Source organism: Penicillium hordei, assembly GCF_028827395.1.
Source record: "Penicillium hordei strain IBT 12815 chromosome Unknown utg000001l_segment0_segment0, whole genome shotgun sequence".
Classification (NCBI taxonomy): Eukaryota; Fungi; Ascomycota; class Eurotiomycetes; order Eurotiales; family Aspergillaceae; genus Penicillium; species Penicillium hordei.
The window spans coordinates 7,357,338-7,375,318 of record NW_026623142.1 but is presented as its reverse complement, the minus strand read 5'-3'; the positions used below and the strand labels follow the sequence as shown (position 1 = coordinate 7,375,318).

Genomic DNA, 17,981 nt, shown 5'->3' with positions numbered 1-17,981 from the left:
TGAATTGATGACTGCGAATTATATAGAACTGTGCATAGCACATGCTAGATTTTCTTAGATTGGTGGAAATATATATTTGACAGCGATGTTACGAATGTATATATTCTACCTAGGTATAGCTATTAAATTTGACTATAACATACGTTACCTGTTAAAAATAGGTGTAAATGTCATACACAAAGGCATAGAGACGATCATCCCGGCGCTACTGCACGCCACAAAATCTCTGCACCTGCGAGGATTATCATCGTATAGCAGATAAAAAAAAAGAAATCCAGAATAGTATAGATATAGAGAATGATATAGAAGAGAAGTAGAAGACCTAATTGGGCAAAATCAACACTATCAAGAAATTAAATATGACCAATTGGTATTGTTGTGGCTGTGATTGGGTGATTTCTCTCTCGTTCCCTGGTATACCCAGTAGTCTCGAGCACTTCTCCCCAACTTCTACCTTACTCCACGTCTCTTGGCTATTGGGCTCTTTGGCGATTTGGCTGTTATATTCATTCTTTACCTTCCTTTCTTCAATTCCTTGAATTATTGTCTATTTCTATCTGTTTAATTCCTAATCCCAATTCCCCCCCCCTTTTCTCGAATTCCAAGTCATGACCGAGAATGCCACCCGCCCATTGAACGGTATGGGTACAAATCCCGTTTCACGTCGTACAGTCGACTTTCACTCTGAAAGCACGGTCAAAGTCCTCCCTATTCACCCCAAGGGTGTGAACGGAAACTGTGTCCTGGACGATTCTGACAGTGCCTCCGTCTCCTCCGCCTCAGAAATACACGAAGCGATCACCAGGGAACCCAAGCGGCCGATAATGGCCCGCAAGGCCTCTTCGCCTATGGCGCCCACCTTCATGGTATCCGCGCCGGGAAAGGTTATCGTCTTTGGCGAGCATGCTGTGGTTTACGGCAAGCCTGCTATGGCCGCGGCCATCTCTCTTCGCTCCTACCTTCTCGTCACCACTCTCTCCAAATCACAGCGTACGATAACGCTGAACTTCCGGGATTTGGGTCTTAGTCACACTTGGGATATTGACACCCTGCCCTGGGACAAGTTCCACGAGCCCTCAAAAAAGAAGTTTTACTACAGCCTTGTCACCGAACTCGACCCCGAACTTGTCGACGCAATCGAACCATACCTCCAGGGCGTCTCCAAGGGCCTCCCAGAGGAGCAGCGCAACATCCACACCCGCTCCGCAGCCTCCTTCCTCTACCTTTTCCTCTCTCTAGGCTCCCCGCAAAGCCCAGGCGCTATCTACACCCTTCGATCCACCATCCCCACCGGAGCTGGCCTAGGTAGTAGTGCTAGTGTCTGCGTCTGTCTTAGTTCTGCGCTGCTTCTTCAAATTCGTACACTCGCCGGGCCCCACCCAGACCAGCCACCCGAGGAGGCAGAGACACAGATCGAGCGTATCAACCGCTGGGCATTCGTCGGAGAGCTCTGTATCCATGGCAATCCTAGCGGCGTGGATAACACAGTGGCCGCAGGCGGCAAGGCTGTGATTTTCCGGCGCGACGATTACTCGAAGCCTCCAACAGTCGTCTCGGTGCCCACTTTCCCCGAACTTCCCCTCCTACTTGTCAACACCCAACAAGCGCGTTCCACAAAGACGGAAGTCGAAAAAGTCGGAGCCCTAAGAAATGCCCATCCAATCGTGACGGAGTCAATACTTAACGGCATCGATCAAGTGACATGCTCTGCGCAACGTTTGATCGAGGACCCTAGTTTCGAGGGCATCTCTGAGGCCACCCTCGCCCACTTTGGAACCCTAATCCGTATCAACCACGGTTTCCTTGTCTCCCTAGGCGTCTCTCACCCCCGTCTCGAACGAATTCGTGAACTTGTCGATTACGCCGACATCGGTTGGACCAAGCTGACCGGTGCAGGCGGTGGCGGATGTGCGATTACCCTTCTCCGGCCTAACGCGAAGGCCGAAGTCAAGGAGGACCTCGAACAGAAGTTTGATGAGGAGGGTTTCACTACGTACGAGGTTACCCTCGGTGGTGACGGTGTTGGTGTTCTCTACCCGGCCGTCCTACGTAATGGCTCGGACGAAGAGGGTGGTGAGGAGATTGATCAACAGAAGTTCGAAAATGCCGAGGGCCCCGAAGGTATTGAGCGTCTTGTTGGTGTCGGGGTTGAGGAGAGGAGAGAGGGCTGGAAGTTCTGGAAGCGAGCTACCAATTAAGCCGCTTGTCTTGGCCTTGCAACGTAGTGTGACATAAATCCCGACTCTTTCCTTTCCTCCTACCCTGGATCACCACCTTTTGCGGCCCAATTTGGCAAAGTCATTCAGGTCAAGACTTCTGTTCTGTCTTGGTTTTGATTCGACCTTCTTTTTACCCATTCATCTCCCATTCTTTGTACACATTATCCTTATCCACCATATGCATTATACACCCACTTCTTTTCCTTTTTCGTCTTCATTCTCGGTATCAACCCTGATGGTCTACCTTGTTGAGTTTTGTCGTCGACTTCACGAATGCATTTACGTTCGTCTCCATCCCTGTTCGGATTTTGCTTCTCATTCTGTCTGTTGCCCTTCCCTCCGCTTCTCGATTTCTGCAACTTTCGTTTCGGGCTTTCTCTTTGCATGAATTAAATTGACGACATGACTGGAAGGACTGCTCCCCTAGATCGGTTCGGGTTCTCAAATACATCAATCACATAATACAATACTATTGCTCTACTCGGTAGAACTTTCTGCTGTTTCCCCGTACAAAGACCGGTAGAGACCTCAAACTCCACCGAAGCGAGACATGCAGCCACATATGCAACTAGTCAATGAGAGATGCTTCACTCCCACAGAGGGCAGTAGGGTGACTGGGAATAGCTTCATTTTGGTGGAACTAACCTTTGTTTGGTGCATGTAGTTTTAGGATGATTTACGAGCAGGCTAGAGTTGTAATCGAAGGGGCAAAAAACTGCAAAAAAACAAAAAGAAATGCAAGCCCCAGGCGCGGATCGAACGCGCTACCTTGCGATGAATGCTTATATTGCAATCGCACGCTCTACCAAATGAGCTACTGGTGCTCTTATTTGGAAAAATTCAGCAAAGTTGGCTTCTTCTGGTAAACAGAATTTACTCACCTCGTCGCTGTGGAGACATTGACTTCCAAGGTTCCAAGGTTAGTCAATTGGCTGAGTTATATAAATTTAGGGCGGCTCTAACTATATAACCTAGCAAACTTGCAACATAAAACATTGTATAGTGTTGGAAAAATATAGGCTATTTTACTAACAGACCACAACAAAAATCAAGGTTCCTGTTTATGGGGGCCTTATTCCATTCTGACATATAGTTATAGATGGTGACCGACAAGTCTTGTTTCCTTATAAGTTACAAAGAAGGTTCTCGTCCGACTATTGACAACGATTCGCACTCCATTCAAACCTTTGAATTTTGATGAATTTGTCTCACATTTAATTGAATTATTCGATTTCTAACCCGCCAATGCAACCTTAGACTGGCGCTAAATGATCATATTAACGAGACTAACCAGCGAGAGAATACTAGAAGCTCCAAAGCTTCCAAGATTTCTCATAGCTTCTTAATATTATTCCATAAGGCTTCGCTGGCCCTGTTGCAATGCCATAGGAATCTTCTCTAAGCACTTAGCAGCAGCAGCAAAGAACCCGAGAAAGGCCTTGCTCGGCCGTAAGACACGGCTCATGTATTCAGGGTGGAATTGCACACCGACGAAAAAGGGATGATCACGGATCTCAACAATCTCGATACGCTTACCGGTAGTGTCTTTGCCAACAACAGCAAGACCGGCCTTCTTAAGCCCGTCAACCATATCCGGGTTAATTTCGTACTGGTTTCGATGCCGCTCTTCAATCTGGGAAACCATGGGGCCATACAACGATCGCAGCTTTGACCACTCGGTACCCTCCGTGAAGATACATGAATGCTTGCCTAGACGCATGGTGTCACGGCCATTCTCTTGATTGTGTTCAGGCATGTGGATGATTACATGGTTCTTGGATTCTGGGTGGAGCTCTTGGCTCCCAGCATCCGGGATACCCATGACTTGGCGGGCATATTCAATCACTATGAGCTGCATGCCAAGGCATATGCCTAGGAAGGGCTTTTTATTAATCCTTGCCCATGTGATTGCTTTGATCATCCCGCCGGTGGCGCGAGTACCAAATCCACCAGCCACGATGATGCCCTTGGCGCTACAGAGATCGTGCCAGGCTTTGTGATACTTCACTGCGGAGTTCTGATAGGTCTCATCCTCGAGATGCGCGGCGTCAATCAATATAATTTTGACTTTCTTGTGGCAGTACATGGCTGCGTGTTCGATCGACTTGGAAACACTGAGGTAGGCATCTTTATTAGAGATGTATTTTCCCACCAGGGCGATTGAGACTGTGTCGGTGATAGTATCTTGACTTCGAACAAGGTAGACCCAGTCACTCCACATGTGCTTGCCTTGTTCCATACGCCGGGTTGGTGTTCGATCAAGTGGAAGTTCGAGATACTCGCAGAGGATGCCGAGCAGATTCTGTTTCTCGAGGAGAAGCGGTACGTGATATGTAGTTGATCCATCGTGGACGGAAATGACCTGCTCCGGTTCCATTGAGCACATATTGGCAATTTTCTGGATGGTGCCTGGACCCAATGGCACCTCGCAGCGGCAGGCAACCTTTTATTAATTAGTTTAGAATGTATGATTCGTACATATGGATGAAGAGTGGTAGCATACTAGAAGTGGGCTCAATCCAGCGCTCCGAACGTCGGAAATGGATCTCTGGGTCGGCTTTGTCTTTTGCTCACCAGAAGCTCCCGGCCTAGCCTGATGTTAGCTTACACTTTCCCCCCTTGAAGCAAGAAGAGCTTACGGCACGACAGGGACATAAGCTACGTGGATTTGAACGAGATTTTCTTTGCCGACCCTCTTTCGAAGCTGTGCAAGAGCGTAGATGAAGGGAGAACTCTCGATATCACCCACAGTACCACCTAGCTCAATGATACACACATCGGGCTCTGCTTGGGACTCGTCCACGGGTATCTTCGCTGTCCGTTCGATGCATTCCTGGATGGCGTTGGTGACATGAGGCACCACCTGAACAGTTCTACCTAAGTAGTCACCGGCTCGTTCCCTAGAGATGATGTCTAGATAGATCTTCCCAGTCGTGATGTTATGACAACGCTTTAGAGTGGTTGAAAGGTAACGCTCAAAATTGCCAAGGTCAAGATTTATCTCACCACCATCATCCGTAACATAGATCTCTCCATGGCTAGGTCAGTTAGTACAGGGCCTGTAAAAGCTGCATTAGATCGGTGAGACTTACTGAAGTGGGCTCATAGTCCCGGAATCGATGTTGATGTAGGGGTCTATCTTGATAGTGGTGACGATGAACCCTTTGCTTTGCAGCAGTAGACCTGCGCTCGAAGCGACGATGCCCTTCCCTGCTCCAGAGATGACGCCTAGAAATATCAGTCTCTTATATCATCAGGGCTCTTATACTTCACGTTAAACGTGAAGTATGGAGACTGCCCCGCTTTTCTCCACGGGGCTAACGGTGGAGCCACTTCCAAGGGTCTGGTAGATCACTGTTGAACTCACCTCCAGATACCACAATGTACTTCATCTTAGCACTCTGAGGGTTGAAGTTGGACAGGAATATTGATGGAAAGTAAGGTACGAAAGAGAGAGAAATAAAGCTAATCCTGATTGGGAAACATATATAAATGACATGTGGGGTGGCAGAACAGGCACCGCCTTCCTTTTTGGACAGTTTCTTCTTTCAGCCTCTTCTTTGGTCATTTTTTTTGTTATCGGAAGTGAGAGGATTGGAAAGCAGGAGTGATCGATTTGCCGCATGTGTCTGTATGGGAAGAAATGTTGTCGCCCGAATTTTGAGGCGAAATTCGGATGCACCTTAGTTAACTATATGGTACACTTGCCATCTCAACACAATATTTATCAATACTGTACATTGTACAGCAGTATAGCCTCGTGCACCATCGGCTGAATTTGGATATCAATATCCCTTTAGCTATAAATCACGATATTTAAAGCCTGGAGGATGTGACTAGTTACAAACCTTAGTATCCCGAGGTCCCGATCCGACCTCGGGAGTATCCGACGTCATGACTTCTCTCAACTCTCAATACTCAATGTATACCAATTCATAATGCATGGTGCAAGAATTAAGCGAAGTGAGGAGCACAAGAAATTGAAGAGCATGATCCAACGAAAATGTTCAAAAGATGCTTGTCGTGATTAGACACCCGCCTCCCAACATATCGCTATGTCAGTAGATCCCGGACATGATGATTCGCATGCGGTGTCCACAGGGTCCATGATGCCTCTGTGGAGACTACTTGTCAGGTCAGGTCCAACAAGAACGAATCACACCCTACGGTCATGCAAATCACTCTGTCCAAGACAGGGGCAGTACTTTTTCAAAAACCTTAACCTTCTACAGTATGGCTTTTTATCGACTCTTTTCGCTCCTCTGGAACTCTTTGCTATTTTCTTGTCTATAGGTTCTGAGTCGTCATGAAGCCTAAATATGTGTCCGGCGCCGGTCTCGCGACAACTCTTGCTTTGGCGACATGTTTAGCAGGCGCGTTGGCTGAAGGGAATGGCTCGACTGTTCCGCTCAGGCTGACAGTCGCAAGGGAGGGTGGCAACAAGTCGAGTCCGCTTCTATATGGAGTTATGTTCGAGGTGAGCAAAATCACAGCTCTATACGCAAGTCACTACGTTACTACGTTACTAAGCTGTAATATTGTTAGGAAATGGACCACTCTGGTAAGGGATTTGCATTTGCTGCCCAGGTGATTACGAGCATGACTGACTATTTCAAGGCGATGGTGGAATCCACGGACAATTGCTACAGAACAATGGATTTCAAGGAACTAGCCTTGGTCTGACTTCCTACGCTCCGGTGGGAGATGTGACAATCTTCCAGGATACCTCAAAACCCATCAGCAAAGCAATTACGTCTTCGCTCAATGTCGAAGTGCCGAACGGGGTAACAAATTATGTTGGCTTTGCCAATACGGGTTACAACGGAATTCCAGTCTCCGGCGCTACATACAACTGTTCATTCTGGATGATGGGTAACTACTCGGGAACCATCAACCTGCAACTTGTTGGGTCGCATAGTGGTTCGATACATGCAGATCACAACTTGACTGTCAACAGTACGGATTCAAATTTTACGGAGTTCAAAACTAGGTTCAACACTACTCATACACCAAAAGAGGACAATGAGTGGCATTTGACATTTGATGGATCGAAAGTTGCTGGTAGCTCGTTGAACTTTGGCTTAATCCAGCTATTTCCTCCCACTTTCAAAGGAAGAGAAAATGGATTACGAGATGACATTGCATTGTTTCTGGACGAGGTTAATCCAGCCTTTCTCCGTTTCCCAGGTGGGAACAACCTCGAAGGCTTGGAAATTGATTCTCGCTGGAAGTGGAACGCCACGATTGGACCCGTGGTCGACCGCCCAGGAAGAGAAAGTGACTGGTTTTACCCCAATACAGATGCCCTCGGCCTGGATGAATATCTGTGGTGGTGTGAAGATATGAACATGGCGCCACTCCTAGCTGTGTGGTCAGGCAAGTCCTATGGGGATATCCTCTCCGGGCCAGACCTTGAACCTTTCGTCGAAGATATCATGAATGAAATGGAATATCTCTTCGGAGACTCCTCGACACCTTATGGCAAACTGCGAGCCCAGAATGGTCGGAAAGATCCATGGAAGGTTGATCTCATTGAAATTGGCAACGAAGATGACTTGACCCGTGGCTGTGACACCTATCCGGATCGTTTCAACCAAATCTACAAAGCCATCCACGACAAGTACCCACACATCACGTTTGTTGCTTCCCATGGGAACTATTCATGTCTGCCATCTCCGCTTCCCAAAAATGTCATCATCGACCTGCATCTGTATCGAGCACCAGACGACTTTGTCAAATTGTTTGACCAGTTTGATAATCAGCCCCGGAACCAACCAGTGATGATTGGTGAGTTTGGATGTCGAAACACGACAGAAGAGACAGGAACATACTGGCCATACATGCAGGGCAGCTGCAGTGAGGCTGTGTACATGATTGGAATGGAGCGCAACAGTGATATCGTCAAGATGGTGGCTTACGCACCCTTGATGCAGCACTTTGATTTCGTCTCTTGGTCGGTAAGAATATCTATCCAAAAGACGTTAGACAAATATTGGGGAATATAGCTGACCACGCCATTGTTATTCATAGCCCACCCTATACGGTTTCAATTCGGCTCCCGACTCTGTCACGCCTTCGGTTTCATATTTTGTGCAAAAGATGTTCGCATCCAATAAGGGTGACACCATTCTTCCAGTCCACTCATCGGCAGGATTCGGACCTGTTTACTGGGTGGCTTCGAAGACAGATTCACAATACTACTTGAAGCTGGCAAATTATGGTCACGAGCACCAGGATGTTAAGGTGAGTATACCAGGAACCAAAACTGGTAGACTGGAGATGCTTGCTGGGCCCAAGTACCATGGCGACACGCCTGCCAATGTGCAAATCCAAACTGTCACCACCAGTGTCTTCAATGGGCAAGGGAATTATACAATAAGCATGGATCCTTGGGCTGTCGCCGTTCTGGCGGTCTCATGAACGAGATGATTGTATATTCCAGCTTTTGATGTTTTATGCGAGGTGTGCATTGTTCATTGTTCGAAGAATGCCAACATATGTCCCATAGACCTCAAGATCAAATTTCTGCATCTTACTGATAACTACATCCTATAATATGTCTAGCGATATAAATAATATTCAACCCAAAATCTCCACCGGAGCCTCAACAACCTTATCACGTACATAATCCGCAAACCCCTTGCCAAACCCATCCAATCGACTCGAGCTGCTAACACCCCGACCAAGAATTCCATAGATTACAAAGTGCACAGCATGAATGTGCGGGAATTCCACTCTCTCAACCAAGAACGACTCATCCCAGTCATCATCATCAACCAGCATTTCTCTCATTTTTTCAACGCTCATATAAGACCGCAACCAAGACCAGTGAGTAGCATTAGGAACAAAAATTCCAAAGTTGAGATTAGATCCCTTGTCACCAGATCTGGCAAGAGCAATATCTCCCAATCGAATAGACCGAGTTGGAGATTTGAGGAGGGTAACTTCATCGCTGGATGGACTGTGGTTATAGCTGGCCCGTGGCTGTAGTTCTTTATACGCTGGTGGATGACCTGTTGGAAATGATATGATAGAATCGGATCCATCGATAAAGTTGATCTCCTCATTGAGATCGTCTTGCTTGACTATAGCAGGATAGTAGGCTAAGAATGGACGTGGGACTGCCGTACGCATGTCGAGGGAGCTGTGGAACCCTGAATGGTCATAGTTAGCTCGGAGTATGGATTGAATATAACATATTCGTTCGCACCTGAGAAATGCTTGAGAGAAATATCTTTCATTGCTCTTCCGACAGCGAGAACGGCGTCGGCTTCGACTGCAGCAATAAATATCCGTAGGTATGTAGTGCTTTGTCGCTGTGAACGGGGGTTTGGGGCAGGGACACCGATTCTAGATATTTATACGTTAACACCAGTTCAAGCTGAAAGACGAGATAAAGTCACCTTTGGAATTCAAGAGTGTCAATCCGATCAATGGATTCCTTCGCAATGAAATGGCGGAGTTGTCTTTCGATCAGATCCCACTTCTCATCAGTGCCATATCCAGTAGCATTCAGTAGAAGCTGAGCCTCGAAACCACCAGGATAGAACACGGCCAGCTTGGTGGTTGGAGGAGGGGCATAGCCCCGTATGCCATGGATGCGAACCCTAGACGGAGTTTTAGTGAGTAGATCAACACAACGATGAACGGGGAAAAAAAAAAAAAACTTACCTATCCTTTCCAGCTTGTTCAACAACAACATCATCCAGAATGGCACTAACATCACTATTCAAGTAAACGTTTCCTTGAAGCTCATACAAAAGTTGACACCGAACAGTATCAACATTAATGATACCACCAGTGCCAGGATGTTTTACAACAACACACGATCCATCAGCATCAATCTCCGCAATGGGAAATCCTGGCTCAACAAACTTATCGACCGGGTGCTGGTCAAACCCAGAGAAATTGCCGCCAGTAACATAGGCCGAGCACTCAATAAGATGACCCGCCACCAGGGATCCAGCAAGACGGTCATAATCCGACTCCGACCAGGAGTGCCAGTACCACGCTGCTGCAATGACAGGACTAGCGTCTGCAACTCGGCCGCAAATGATGATATCTGCTCCACGACGGAGTCCGTCCACGATTCCCCGGGCACCGAGGTATGCGTGTGCTGAGACCATGGGGACGGGCTTGGTGGTGTTGGTGAATGCATAGGTGAGAGGGCTAGGTTTGACGAAAGTGTTTCCTGCATCCAGATGCTGGAGTTCTTCTGCAGATTGCGGCATGTTAGGGCCGAGTTTGGCGTAGAGATCATCTCCTGATAGGTAAGCTACTCGCAAAGTGAGGCCTTTTTGGTGGATCTGTTTGTAGGATTTAGTATATAGATTCACGGAGTTCGAAGAAGAGGGCACTGACCAATTCGTGGACTTTCAGAGCTAGCCCTTTGGGGTTGAGAGCTCCTCCATTTAGTACGACTTTGATGCCCTTTTCGGCGATCACGTCAATGGTCTGTTGGATCCCTTCCCAGGCTGTCTGCTCATATCCGGGATGTTCGCCATGTTGAAAGGCCTGGGCATTATTCGCCATGTTGACCTCTTAGCTCCGTTAGTCCTTAGTGCCTCGGTCATTATTGCTAAGCAACGTACCCGCCAGGTAGTCGCCTGTGATAAAGTCGACATCTCCTAGAATGGCTTGGCGATACATCTCGTATGCAGGATCACCTTTTGTACATTAGTACTGTTGGTTGGATTAATTTAGGCGTTCTGCATACCATGATAGCCTGAGCAATTCGCGACTCTGACTGGTCGGCTATTATCACTTGGATTGGCAGACATTGTATAGTGTTGTAGTGTTGTATTTTTGAAAATTTCTTTTTTTTTTTTTCTTCATAAGATATCGAGTTAGGGTTGGTTTTAAATTAAATCCTTGTAGAATATAACTAAATAGTTGGAATTGAATCCATCTACTAATATATTCTGGTTCTTTCCAACCTGAATCCCCTCGGCTGCAGAAAAGAGCACCGAGGCAAAAGCAAATCCACGGGAAGTCCGTCGAGTCACAAACTCCGTGGGCCGTGGAATTATGCTGGTAGTCATTTCCCCACCGATTGAGCCAATTAAATAACAGTGATGGGCGTCGTTCAAACCAAATTAAGGATTGTTTGCGATTGAGGCTGACTTCCGTCGAGATTCTCCCGTGGGCTTTTTGCTTATCCCTCCGTGGCGTTTTCCAAAGCGCCAGCTGCGGGGGGGATCACATCACTTCGTACCCAATTAGAAAGGGCTTCAATTTATGGACCAGTAGGATCTTGTCGCGATTGTTGGTAAGATTTGGGTAATGTTCAAAAGAGAATACGAGTTGGTGTGTTGTAACTGGGGAGGCTTAGAATTTGCCGTAATTTTGCCCGGGCAAGTATAAATGGGAGGGGAATCATCGGCGTCGGTGTATTTCGTGACCGGTGAAGATTCACTTAACAATCGCCATTGTTACTTCCTTTGTCCCCTTTGTTCTATTATACCTTTGTTTTTCTTCAAGCTAAAATGCACGAGACTATACCCGGAAACGAGGTATACGGGCCCGGAACCTATATCGACAAGACCGTCCTCCCTGTACCGGAGGATTCGCGCCGACTCTTTGAACTACTGGCGTCACGAACACCCGGTTTTACAAAAGACACTGCATTATGGGATACTGTTAGCTTCGAAGGCCGGCCGGACCCGATGGTCCCTGGTCCGATGAAGTCCCCCGTCGTGACAGCGGCTCTACATGCCATGTGCGGGTTAGTTGGAAACGAACTCCTTGAGTTACGGGATGGAAGGCCCGCCAAAGAAGCCAGCGTGACTGTAAACACAGATCATGCTGGAATTTGGCTTGCATCGACGTTTACCGCATTCGTGAATGGCAAAGATATCTCGACTCTGGCACGGGCTCGCGAACTTCCCAACATCTTCGACAGGGACTTTGAGAAGGGGTTCGGGGTCGGTCCGTTGGCAGGCCGAGCCACTGCACTATATCCCACCAAGGATTCCGGGGTGTGGTATCAACTCCATGGGTCGCTGGATGCAAGCAAGACGCTCTGCTCGATGGGGATCAACATGGATGTGCCGTTGAAGTCGTTCCAGGAGGGATATGAATATATTCGGGAACATGTACAGAAATGGAGTCCCGATGAACTTGAGATGCACAATGTGAGACATGGATTATGTGGGAGCATCTGCTACTCACCCGAAGGCTGGAGGAAGACGGAAATGGGGAAGCGGCTTGCGGAACACCCTCTCGTGAATTACACGCATGAATCGTATGCGCAATCGACGCCGTCGGTTCCCTTAACTCAGCTCCCCGATCGTCGGCCTCTGGCTGGAATCAAGGTCGTGGAGATGGTGCGGATTATCGCTGGTCCTACTGTTGGGGTAATTCTCGCATCGTTTGGTGCGGATGTCATCCGTGTCAATTGTAGTAGACTGGCGGATTTGAATGTGAGTGAATTGGACCTCACTTTTTGTCTCGAAACAAAATGCTGATCATGCCCAACAGGTCCTCCAATTAACTCTCAACGCCGGAAAACGCACGATTGATCTCGATATTGGAAAGGAGGAGGACATGGCCCGGCTCAAGGAGTTGGTAAGCGACGCAGACGTGTTTGTCCAGGGCTTCCGGTACGGGTCACTAGACCGGAAGGGACTCGGTCTGCAAAACATGCTGGACGTAGCAAGTAAAAGAAACAAGGGCATTGTCTACGTCGATGAAAACTGCTACGGTCCATCCGGACCATTTGCCGAAAGGCCTGGTTGGCAGCAGATCGGGGATGCCGCATCGGGTGCTTCATACGTGATGGGTCGGTCGTTGGGATTCAATGAAGGAACTAGTGTTCTTCCACCGCTTCCGATCTCTGATATGACTACTGGCGTTGTCGGTGCTTTGGCGACAATGTTAGCTATTCGGGATAGGGCCCAGAAAGGTGGCTCGTATCACGTTGTGAGCTCGCTTGTGGCGGGAGACGCGATTCTGGTGGACCCCGAAGTTGGCCTCTATCCCGTTGAAGTGGTAGAAAAAACTCTCGACACGTTCAAATTCGCACGCTCATCTCCGGATCAGTTCGTCTCAGAGATTATGATCCAGGTTATTGATGGGTGGAAACGGGTTTTCCCGGAATATCTTGCACAAGACTCTCCATTTATGATGAGCTTTGAAGATAGCCCATGGGGGCGGATGGATATGTTGAGGCCCGTGGCCAGACTAGATGACAAGGACGCAAGTCCTATTTGGAATAATGCTCCTGTTCCGAATTGCCATCATGATCAAAATATCACCTGGCATGATCATTTCGCAGGAGGACTTTCTGGATTGTCATATTAGTACATACGATATAACTCCATGATAATCATATTCAAATTCACAACTCTCCAGAGCTTTCAACTAAATCATTCACATCAAAACCATAAGCCGGAGGAACACCTGCTAGCATGTCTTGCCAGTTCCAAGAAAGAGGAGCGGGCAGCGGCAGTGTCCCTGTAGTATAGAAACCTTGGTCTGTAGACATCAAGTTCGAAGACTGGATGGTGTTGGCATCATTTTCAGTCGCTTGGGAAGGACTGAAAAAAGGCGGGAAAGCATTCGGGGCCAAGTATTCATTCTGTGTCCATATCTGCCCCTGCGGACGAATGGCAACTGGTTGATTATCACTCGTGCGCTCTGGATCGGGGTTTCTGGCCCGATGCAACTCTTTCCTGGCTGCATTTTCGAAGTCAGTGCACAATGCCAATACATAGTCCAAATATGTATCTTGTTCTTGGGATGCGACTCTTGATATGAAACTGACAACCCGATGTATCATAGCAATATCCGATTCAGTGTCAGGACGCAAAGGATCAGTGAGGATTTGGGAGAACAACGCAACCAAAGCTGCTCCTGGGAAGTAAACAATGCTCCTGCGTGATACATTAGAGACTAGCAAAAGTTCGACACATTAGATTAGCTTACCATTCAAATGTTTGGCCGTAATGTCTGCGGACTTGACTGATTAGTTCAATCGCCGCTCTTGCTGCTTCTGTTGATTGTTGCATTGATCTCTCTCGGTCATTCGACAGACCCGAGGGACTGAACCGCTCACTCTGTGGGCCGGCCGGCCAGCGCCGAGGAAGTAGACAAACTCGGTGGATATTGAGGTAGCAACAATGGTATGCAAAGTGAAGTCTGAGGATGTGCGGTAGGAAGGTATGGTGGCCGATCGAAAAGTTTCTTCGGGGCTGGAGGATCGGTGGGATACTTCGATTCCATGCTTCGAGATCGTCAAAGCAACCCCTCACATCTTTCATCAACTGTTCTTGGGTCTTATTGAATGCATCGGTGCTATAGAGCTCATCGCAAACCTTCCGTTGGATCACAGCAAATCGGGCGAGTGCTGAGAAGAAATTGATTGTGGAATTCCCGATCTCCATTACACCTAAGCCATCAGGTGGGTTCTCATCAGGCAGTAAAGTATTGTAATCGCGAGTATCTTGGGCAGCAGGGCGGCCGGTCCTCTGACAGATGTCGGCGTCCAAAATGAATGCTATCCAGAAGACTCTTTTCCGCTCTTCGATCTGGGACACCGGAAGACCAAAAGAGTTGGACTTGTGCAACCCAATGGATTGTGCCAGCCGTACAGCTGCAGCGGTAAACATGAACAGAGGTTGTGGGTTTGGCGTCCCTTGGAAGAAGATTGCCAGCCCAAGAAGCGCCTGAACAGCGAGGAGATCGCAGGTTCGCATGAACAACTCTGTGACCACGTTCATTGCGTTTTTCACATGACCCAAGCATTTTTGCCAGTCGTCGCTGCTGGCACCGGAACTATCCGCCCTTTGCATGTATGCAAAGGCAAGGACAATATTGAATGCAGCCCACCATGAGGGACTTTCGTTAGGATTCCATGAGAAGTGTCTTCTGACCATTCCCATAAAACTTTCGGGCCCGAAGAGCGGCAGGGCCTTGTTGAACGTGTCAAAATATTCTTGGACAAGATTTAAGATGACCGCCTTGGATGGTAATGGTTGCGAGCATCTGCTTTGAAAATCATCTTGAAGAGCTCGAGGATACCAGTCGGCTAGCCTCCATCGACTGCTGTTTCTCTGAGCGACATGGCGCCATACATTATTACCTGTCTTGCTTTCAAGCCAGCCCACACCCTCAGGGGCAACGATCGAAAAATGAGAGGATGCACCTGGGCGTAGTCGGTAGAATCAGCAGCCATTCGTGCGACCATTGAGGAACGATAGTCGGTGAGCCAATACTCACCAAAAAAGCGCATTGCGCCTTTCGGAGTTTTAATGGTATATGACCCTCCGTCGCCATCGCCTCGATCGGCCTCGGCCTCGAAAGATGCTTGAGCGGTGCCGTTTTTCGGGGATGGCAACTCTGAATCAGATGCTTCTGAGGGTTGGACATGGTCTGGACCTGTGTCTTCGTCACTCGGCAGTCGCCGTCTCTTGGACGCATGTGCTTCATTCAATTCGTCTTGTAAAGACTGAATGCGCTGCTCTAGCTCATGGACATTTCCCCCGCTGTGAGTGAGTGAGTGAGTGAGTGAATATGCGTTAATTTTAAAGACCCAACAAGCAAAGTAGAACATACCGGTTGTGTCTTTTCTTGCGTCGCACGGTGTCTTCGTACTTGCAGGGTAAGTCGAATGTTCTGCAGGGGACACAGACCGGCCGAGTCCCATCACATTTGACCTTCTTCCGCCTGCATATACTGCATGCCTTTGTAGCGTATGCAAGGTCAGCATCCAATTAGGGCAGTCGTTCCCTCAATATATGGGGGCCATGGGGGCCATCTGGGGGCAAGTCTATACCTTAGCAAGGCGTACAGCGTTGCTGGTATTCCCATCCATGATACAGAATAATTGTATAGTAGCACTGGTACTGTTGTCAGAATTATAATCCCTGCGCGGCTCCAACCATCATGATTAACAATTGTAGGCCGAGGCAACATGAGGTTTCCGGCTGAGATTCAGGCGTTAAGGTGTTGAGGTGTTAAGGCATTGATAATGAGTCATCATTTATGCCTCAGGCCAAATAGTATATGCTAAATCGAATTTAACACTTCCCCTAGGTAGTCAGCTCTAAGTCACAGCCTGTGATTCCAGTAGACTCTGTAGTTAGGACTTCTAATTATGTTTATTCCCCGCGGGATATCCGTCGGGGAGGATCAACGGCCTTCCGAAGAAGTGGCCTAGAACATTTACCTGGGCATTCTGGAAGACTTATATTTTTGAACTTTCTAAATCAGTCTGCAAGGTGAAACAACGTCTTTTTCTGAGTTGTGAATCTAGACCGCGTTCTTCTAATCAACTCTATTGCGATAATGTCTGTAGATTTTGAATGGGAATTCTAGATGGAAATCAGTGCTATAGTAAGTAGGTAAACCAGAGAACTAGTGCAGAAGCCATGATCTCACTGTGTTAAATTAGACCAAAAGAGCAATAACATCTTACCATTTATCAGACCATAAATAGTATGGTATGAATCATTTGATTCAAATTGAGTGATCCTGTACACCTTGTGTTCCCTTAACACAGGTTCCGTCAATGTACTTTGATGTTTGTGTATCAGGAATTGTTCGAGCTCGCGAAATATTTCTATGGTTCGAACATGGTCACTGAATTCATACGACTAGCTATCCCAAAAGAAAGAGAGAGAAAAAAAAAAAAAAAATTACGCAAAGTTATGGCGATGTAACGGGATGTTACTCTGTACAACAACCCAATCTAGCCACATCAACTAGCCGCGAACCATAATCAAGCCTAAAGGCATAGCTGATAGAATGATTGCTCACTGACAGACACGACGATTGGAATATTGTTTCACGATTCAGCTGTGTCTTGGGTATCTGCTTGCGCCACCTTTGCTCTACCTCCGGTGAATGGCTGTGGTTCAGGTCATTGTTACACTATTGTTTGCATCACAGACTAGGCCTTCCAGACCAAGGTTACTCTTTCTTTAGGAATTAAATCCAAAAGCAATGTAACCGTAAAACAGGAGGGAGTTCTATCGGCCAAGCCGAGACATATATCGATCAATGAGAAAAAAAATAAAGGCATGAAGACAAGCTTGCTGAATCTATTGGCTGACTTCGAGCTTGTCGCGATGTTGCTGTTAATATTGTTTCAAACGCCTCATTGCCAAGTAGCAAATACGGTTGCAACAACAGGTCATTAATGCAACCTATGGCTGGATTATATGCTTTTATCCGGTTATTTTGCAGGTACGGTGCTTCCAAAGTCGTATGAACTTGTCCGACAAGGCAAAAGATCACTCCAAACATTCGAACTTCAGCACTTCGGGGTTCGGCAACTCCCAGATATAAAAGCAACAGCCCATCCCTTTCAAGCGTTCTTCTTTCCCTCAGCAAAACTCAGCTTCATTGCCATTCTCCAGCAATATAATCAATAAGTCCAAGAGTGCCCCGAAAGCCCACAATGGTTGTCATCGGTATCCAATCTCTCCTCTGTGTTCTGGGAATTGCTTCCCTTGGCAAATCTGCCGCAGTCGGTACCAATACTGTCCAAGGCTGGCAGCTTACCCAATACTGTGAGTTGAGTTAAAGCAAAGTTCCGCCATCTCAGTCCAGACTGACACAGAATTAGGTGATGAGTTCTATACTGTCAGTAATGGAGACACCTGCTGGGACATTATCGCGCGAAACCAGAACAAGTTCACCATGAGCCAGCTTCTATGCTGGAACAACGACATTAACCCGTGGTGCTCGAATCTGATTCCGGGCCGACAGGTCTGTGTGGGAGTCCAGCATCCTGGGCCTGTCTGCTAGATGATGAAGTTT

The 17,981-nt window shown here is 47.5% G+C and overlaps 7 protein-coding genes across 7 annotated transcripts; 4 read left to right on the top strand and 3 right to left on the bottom strand.

The window, feature by feature from the left end:
• Positions 1–608: 608 nt before the first annotated feature.
• On the top strand, positions 609–2,198 carry erg12 (mevalonate kinase; the record flags this gene model as incomplete). Its single annotated transcript, XM_056893835.1, has 1 exon — positions 609–2,198. One exon carries the CDS (start codon positions 609–611, stop codon positions 2,196–2,198), a length of 1,590 nt encoding a protein of 529 aa, XP_056758830.1.
• A 1,369-nt stretch (positions 2,199–3,567) lies between these two features.
• Positions 3,568–5,611, bottom strand: N7537_002776 (uncharacterized protein; the record flags this gene model as incomplete). The annotated part of the gene is made up of 5 exons (XM_056893834.1): positions 3,568–4,662; positions 4,723–4,807; positions 4,859–5,257; positions 5,312–5,447; positions 5,587–5,611. 5 exons carry the CDS (start codon positions 5,609–5,611, stop codon positions 3,568–3,570), a joined length of 1,740 nt encoding a protein of 579 aa, XP_056758829.1.
• A 914-nt stretch (positions 5,612–6,525) lies between these two features.
• Positions 6,526–8,639, top strand: N7537_002775 (uncharacterized protein; the record flags this gene model as incomplete). Its single annotated transcript, XM_056893833.1, has 4 exons — positions 6,526–6,696; positions 6,765–6,780; positions 6,837–8,176; positions 8,250–8,639. The coding sequence occupies 4 exons, from the start codon at positions 6,526–6,528 to the stop codon at positions 8,637–8,639; spliced, it is 1,917 nt and encodes a 638-aa protein (XP_056758828.1).
• A 33-nt stretch (positions 8,640–8,672) lies between these two features.
• N7537_002774 (acyclic terpene utilization AtuA family protein) lies at positions 8,673–10,999 on the bottom strand (the record flags this gene model as incomplete). Its single annotated transcript, XM_056893832.1, has 9 exons — positions 8,673–8,768; positions 8,844–9,304; positions 9,350–9,373; positions 9,430–9,569; positions 9,623–9,826; positions 9,891–10,525; positions 10,581–10,759; positions 10,811–10,885; positions 10,936–10,999. 9 exons carry the CDS (start codon positions 10,997–10,999, stop codon positions 8,673–8,675), a joined length of 1,878 nt encoding a protein of 625 aa, XP_056758827.1.
• Positions 11,000–11,704: 705 nt separating this feature from the next.
• Positions 11,705–13,520, top strand: N7537_002773 (uncharacterized protein; the record flags this gene model as incomplete). Its single annotated transcript, XM_056893831.1, has 2 exons — positions 11,705–12,640; positions 12,699–13,520. 2 exons carry the CDS (start codon positions 11,705–11,707, stop codon positions 13,518–13,520), a joined length of 1,758 nt encoding a protein of 585 aa, XP_056758826.1.
• Positions 13,521–13,557: 37 nt separating this feature from the next.
• Positions 13,558–16,032, bottom strand: N7537_002772 (uncharacterized protein; the record flags this gene model as incomplete). The annotated part of the gene is made up of 5 exons (XM_056893830.1): positions 13,558–14,092; positions 14,145–15,271; positions 15,301–15,703; positions 15,774–15,901; positions 15,994–16,032. The coding sequence occupies 5 exons, from the start codon at positions 16,030–16,032 to the stop codon at positions 13,558–13,560; spliced, it is 2,232 nt and encodes a 743-aa protein (XP_056758825.1).
• A 1,587-nt stretch (positions 16,033–17,619) lies between these two features.
• N7537_002771 (LysM peptidoglycan-binding domain-containing protein) lies at positions 17,620–17,969 on the top strand (the record flags this gene model as incomplete). The annotated part of the gene is made up of 2 exons (XM_056893829.1): positions 17,620–17,731; positions 17,788–17,969. The coding sequence occupies 2 exons, from the start codon at positions 17,620–17,622 to the stop codon at positions 17,967–17,969; spliced, it is 294 nt and encodes a 97-aa protein (XP_056758824.1).
• Positions 17,970–17,981: the final 12 nt, after the last annotated feature.